The sequence below is a fragment of the Pelodiscus sinensis genome, chromosome 19, assembly GCF_052426305.1.
Source record: "Pelodiscus sinensis isolate ZL-2025 chromosome 19, ASM5242630v1, whole genome shotgun sequence".
Classification (NCBI taxonomy): Eukaryota; Metazoa; Chordata; order Testudines; family Trionychidae; genus Pelodiscus; species Pelodiscus sinensis.
In genome coordinates, this window is record NC_143070.1 from 22,002,967 (window position 1) to 22,009,432 (window position 6,466).

Sequence of the window (6,466 nt, forward strand, 5' to 3'; positions counted from 1 at the left end):
TGGCACCGGGTTTTTGGGATTTAAAGGTTTCAGCTCCGGTCATATCCACCCTGTGGGAACAAGGCATTATTGTCCCCTGTTCCAGCCCCTGTAACACCCCTATCCTCCCAGTTCGAAAAGCTGATGGTAAATCATGGCGGTTTGTTCAAGCTATTAACTGCATTGTTGTACCCACCTTTCCTGTAATCCCTAACCCAGCAACTATTCTGGCTTCTATCCTGCCAGATGCAACTCATTTTACTGTTATTAATCTGTGTTCTACTTTCTTTTCTGTCCCGGTTCACCCTAAGTTCCAGTATCTTTTTGCCTTTTCTTACAAGGAGCAGCAGTATGCTTCCCAAGGGGTACACAGAAAGCCCGTCTTACTTTTCCCAAGCATTAGCCAAAGACCTTGTTAACCTGGTCTTCCCCTCTGGGTCCACATTGGTCCAATGTGTAAATGATCTACTCCTCTATTCCCCTTCATTATCTGCCTCAGAAACTGACTCTTTAGTGCTTCTCACTGCCCCCCCACCTTAGGGTTACCTGTCTACTGTAAGCCCTTTACCCTTTTCTGCCGCGAGCAATCTGGTTGTGCACTTAGGGTTCTTACTCAGGAGCATGGTGGCAAAAATCGTCCAGTAGCTTATTTCTCTGCCACCTTGGATCCTGTTGCCCAAGGTCTACCCCCCTGTCTGCGTGCTGTGGCTGCCGCGGCACGCCTAATTAAAATGTCTGAGTCCCTTGTCCTCCGCTCTCCTGTTTCTCTCATGGTCCCTCACTCTATAGATACTCTCCTGCTACAATGTAATACAGCTCACCTTTCCTCCGCCCGCCTCACTTTTACTGCTTTCGGCTTCGCATATCACCATAAAGCGCTGTTCTCAACTGAACCCTGCCACTCTCCTTCCTCTGTCTAATGACGGTGAACCCCACGACTGCCTTGCAACTGTCTCTGCTGTCACCGTCCCGCGCCCTGACCTTTCTGATGTCCCTGTCTCTAACTCCGACCTTGTGTTATTCACTGACGGTTCCTGCTTTAGAGATAGCCAAGGTCGTCTCCTCGCAGGATACGCTGTGGTATCACTCTCTGAAACCCTAGAAGCTGTGCCTTTACCTTCTGTGACTTCAGCACAAGTTGCTGAACTAGTTGCCCTAGCTCGCGCTTGCTTTCTGGCTGAGGGACGCTCCACCACCATTTATACTAATTCTCGATATGCTTTTGGGGTTGTACATGACTTTGGCACCCTCTGGCAAGCTCGGGGTTTCCTTACCTCTGCTGGTACCCCTATCAAGAATGGCCCCTACATTGCTGCTCTCCTGTATGCAGTTTTACTCCCATCTGCATTAGCTATTGTTAAGTGCCCTGGTCACTCCACAGCAGATACTGATGTTGCTAAGGGTAATGCTGCCATAGAACCTTCCCCCGGTGCGTTTCTCGGTTCCCTTTCTGTTTCTGTACCACCGCCGTCCCTTTCTGACCTCACCCTGCTCCAAGACTCTGCCCCAGAAGCAGAAAAAGACTCCTGGGTCGCCCAGGGTTGCTCTCTACACCCTGATTCCCTTTGACGCTCGCCTAGTGGTGCCTTTGTGGCCCCCTTTTCGCTCTACCCAGCTCTGGCCGCCCTGCTACACGGCGTTTCGCATGTCGGAAAGGAGGGGATGGTCTCTGCTGTAACTAAGGCAGGATGGTGAGCCCCACATTTCAGCTCTTTTGCAGCTCGCCACTGTGCCACCTGTACCACTTGCCAAAGCTACAATGTTGGCAAACCTGTAAAGGTAGCTCAAGGGTTCCGAGGCCTGCCCCAAGCACCGTTCTTGCATTGGCAGCTTGATTTTGTACAAATGCCTAAGTGTCAACGCTATGAATTCATTCTGGTTATGGTATGCTTATTTTCGGGCTGGATTGAAGCCTTTCCTTGTCGCAAAGCTGATTCACTGTCTGTTGCCAAATGTTTGTTAAATCATATTATGCCTGCCAAAGGAATTCCTGCCACTTTGTCCAGTGACAAAGGAATTCCTGCCACTTTGTACACATTTTACTGGACAACTTGTTCAGCACCTGGATCGTGTATTACATGTCACGCACTTGCTGCACTGTCCCTACCACCCACAGAGCGCAGGTGCAGTTGAAAGACGAAATGGCATGCAAAAAAAAAAAATAAGCTTGCAAAAATTTGTGACTCTACAGGGTTAAGCTGGCCAGCGGCCTTATCATTGGCCCTTATGGAAATTCGATCCACCCCATCCCAAAGACATAAATTAAGTCCTTTTGAAATTGTTATGGGGCGCCCTATGCGAACAATGACTACCATTACTCCAGTCTCAGACTTGAACTTGACTCACAGTATACTCCTACAGTACTGCAAGGGACTAATGCAAGCTGTAAGTCACTTCCATTCACAGGTTTGAGCCGCCTGGCCAACCGAACCCACCTCTGACGCCTGCCACACCCTCGAGACAGGTGATTGGGTCTACATACGACACCACCAATGAAAACACGCCTTGGAACCCCGGTGGAAGGGCCCACATCAGGTGCTGCTCACTACCCAGACGGCTGTTAAGCTATCCGGCATAGCAGCATGGATACATGCTTCTCAGTGTAAGAAGGCACCACCCCCAGCAGACCAGTCATCGCCTCAGGACCACGCAGAGTCAATTTTGACTCCAGAAGAAGACGTAGAGGAACAGCCTGCAATACCTTACAACCTACGTTCACGTAAGGGTTGCCTGAAGCAGACGACAACCAAAAGCAAGGCCCAAAAAGAAGCAGCAGTGAGCCTAGCGCCTGCTGCCTGGTGGACATAAAACCGTGACTGCGGTTCCCTCAGCTGAGGTTGTCAGAACCAAAAAGGGTCTTGCCTCCAGCATGTGCCTCTGGTGGGGCCTGTTCCTCGGCTACTGGTGTCTTAAGGTCTGGGGAATCCACAATGACAATGACAATTCTTTTATCCACCAGCAAGTATGGATCGCTCAGACCCTTAATATCTCTAATTGCTGGGTCTGCAGCCACATCCCAGCCCACTCACAAGCTGGTGTTCCTGTCTTGGCAATCCCACTTAATTCCCCAGGCCTCACCGGAGGACCTCATCCGTTTAACAAGACATGGAACAGTAATAACACTTGGGAAACAGTAGGAATAAATGTATCTAAATGGATAAGCGTGGTGGAGGGAAAAGGTCACTGGTGTTGGGTGTGTAATGGGACAGGGCTGAATCTGGGGAGGAGCAGTTGTCTTCAGCATATTGTAACCAATGGTGTATGGGATTATTCAAACAAGATTGAAAAATGGAGGACCGGGTATGGGGATATGAATTTTTTCTCAACCTGGGATCAAACAGGAAAATCACTCTCTTGCTCCCGCTACAGCCACCCTAGTGAGAACAGTACAATCTTTCAATGCCATGCAAATAACACCACTCCCCGTAAGAAGAATCACCTTGTGCCCTTCGGGGGATATTACTCCTCCTTTGTAGACACCTATATGGCAAAGGGGTGCAACCGACCCTTCCCGGCTTTAATAGGGCATCATTGGGTCTGTGGGACAAAGGCCTATACCACATTACCAGTTAACTGGTCAGGTATCTGTTATCCCGCCCAACTCTTCCCACAATTCCGAGTGTTAGAGTCCTTCCCACGAGAACGCCTCCGTAATTTTAGGCGAAAAAGAAGGGACTTGTCGGATGCCCAATGGTATGTGAATCACATAAGCCCTTTAACTTGGGAAGAGGCTATTGGTGGTTCCTTTATCCCATTTGGGGGAGTAATACATCATGCAAAAAGGCTTCTGAGGTTACAAGCAGTAGTTGAAATCATGGCAAATAAAACTGAAGAAAGTTTAAGGGCCCTGGCCAAAGAAACGGGAGCGATCAGACAAGTGGTCCTCCAAAACCGTCAGGCATTGGATATAGTGCTGGCAGCAAAAGGAGGGACCTGTGCTCTCATTGGCAATGAATGTTGTGTATATATACCAGACAACACCAATGATGTAATAGATCGCGCTAACTACTTAAAGAAGATTGCATATCTTCCTCACGAAGAGCCAAGTTCCCTGTGGAAATGGCTGAGTAACTTGTTCAATTTCACTGGCATAGGAAACTGGTTGTTTCAGAAAGCCCTAACTATCCTATTTGGGATCTTAATAATTTTTGTATGTTTTCAGTTAATCTCCTGTTGTATCCAAAACTGTGCAAAACATATCACACAGCTAGCTACCCCTCACCAGAGTGCTAATCTAATGATTTTAAATATCACTGATGAACAGAGAGACAAAGAACGGTTAATGCAAGAAACCCAGTAATTGTTGGTCATAGGCAAGGCTTGACCAAAAGGAGGGATTGTGAAAGTAGAAAGAATTATACTGTAAGAAAAAGATGAATTGTGCTGTAATAATTGAATAAGTTAAAGGAATTCTGTTTGTCTTTTTAAGAGAAAGAAGAAAAGTATGTTAATGTTGATTGTAGGTATGCAGATCAAGGTGCTAGCCAATTTGGGCCTAAGTTTAACAGGAAAAGAAACATTAAGTGTTAGGAAACAATTCCAGATAATCAGGGAGATATAGCCAGGAGATTGCTGTGTGCTTAATATTGAAATGAAGAGTACTTGAGTAGCCTCACACTAATTATGTGAAGTTTTGCCCCCCTTTTAATCCTGTTAATTTTGGCTTCCTTTTGACTGTATAAAATCAAGGGGTTTGAACCTTGTAGGGTACTCACATTTTCTCCATGCATTTTAGCAAAGCTTTGCTGAAATAAACAGAGCAGTCTGCCAAATCTGTAAGTCCTGTCTAACTTTAACACTATCTGACTCATGAAAGATGCCCTCCCACACAGACTCACCTGTCTCTGCTTGAACCAAAGCTGATCAGAAGAAAGACTTAGAAAAAGAAGTGAAAAGGCAGGGGAAGATGCACCCTACTCTCCCTCCACCCTTTGAAAGCTCCTCAGCCTCATGTGCCTCACTCTGATAGTGTACAAAATGGAGAACAGAAAGTCCAAGGCAACAACCACATTGAACTCTGGTATGCAAAAAGCAGGGAAGCAGTGCCTGGTGGGAAATCCCTGCTCCAACTGCTAATGAGCCCTTGCCTACAAGCCATGGGTTGCATCCACCCCATGGACACTGTCTGGTAGGGGGAGGAAATGGCACTGAACAGCAGCACAGTGAAGCTGTATCCCTATGTTCGCTTGCAGGCTACACCCCAGTTTTTCCTACTGGCCAGAAATTGCAGCCAATGGGAGTATGGGGGGGGGGGTTGCCTGTAAGTGGAGGGCCATGCGGAGCCACCTGCCATCCCTGAGAGGTGCACCAGATAGTTGCCCCCATGCTCTGTCCCCTCCTGCCCAGGAGACACACTCCTAGTTCCTTCTCACATCATCAACCTTCTCAGACTCTGCACCTCACTTCCTACCCAGACTCCCCACTCCCTCTGTACCACACATCCTGCCCATATCCTGCACCTCTATCCCCAGCCTGCACCCCAGCTTCCACCGACTCCCCACCTCGCTCCCACACATCCCACCCTACCAGACCCAACATCCCCAGCCTACTCCTGTGCCCTACATCCTGCCTCAACCCTTCACCCCTAGCCTGTTCCAGGCAGCCCTCTCCCATATATTGAACCCCTTATTGTTGGTCCCACCTCTGGGCCCCACAAAATCTAGTTGCCCTGGGTTTCCAAAAGAGTTAATCTGGTTTTGGGGGAAGCCCTGAGTCTCAGTGCCTTCCCTGCATTTGTGAAGCAAGAATGAAGTGTGTGCGTTAAGGAAGGATATTGATATGAAGCATCACAGAAATACGGTGGAATGAAGCTAATCAATGGGACATAGTAATACCAGGGTACAAAATATATTGTAAGGACAAAACAGATGATGATGGTATGGAAGTGGCTTTGTATGTGAAAGAGATAGATTCATATGAAATAAGTCTTACATGAACCAAACTATCATCTCTCTTTAGATAATAATTCCTTGCTCCAATAATAAGAATATAGCAGTAAGGATATATTGCCAGCCACCTGACCAGAATGATGATAGTGACTGTGAAATGGTAAGGGAGCATAGAGAGGCTCTAAAAACAAAAAAACTTAAAAGTAATAGGTGTAATGGCATTGCGCAAGAGGGTTTTTCTTGCACAAGACAGGGCAGTGTAGATGCTCCTTCTTGTGCAAGAGCCTCTTCTGGAAAAAATGGTGGCTCATTAAGTATGCAAATGAGGCTCAGTGATATTCCACGCTTAGCCTCATTTGCATATTACTCACAGAAGAAACCGCGAGTGTACACATAGCCTAAGTGATTACTCATGTCCATTCAACTTAGGTGTGTGCAGAGCTCATGGAGCACAGCAGAAAAAATGCTATTGGGTGTCTTCACTGTCACCAATGCATTAGCATGGTCACACTTGTGGCACTTTTGAACAGTGCACTCCCACAGAGCACCTCTTCCTCTTCTGCCACAGAGGTTTGTGAGGAAGTGCAGGGCATCTTGGG

General features: G+C 47.4%; 1 protein-coding gene across 1 annotated transcript; it reads left to right on the plus strand.

The window, feature by feature from the left end:
- The first annotated feature begins 512 nt into the window (after nt 1-512).
- On the plus strand, nt 513-4,279 carry LOC149522262 (uncharacterized). Its single transcript, XM_089771140.1, has one exon. It carries the CDS (start codon nt 2,849-2,851, stop codon nt 4,277-4,279), a length of 1,431 nt encoding a protein of 476 aa, XP_089627266.1. The 5' UTR covers nt 513-2,848.
- The last annotated feature ends 2,187 nt before the right edge of the window (nt 4,280-6,466 follow it).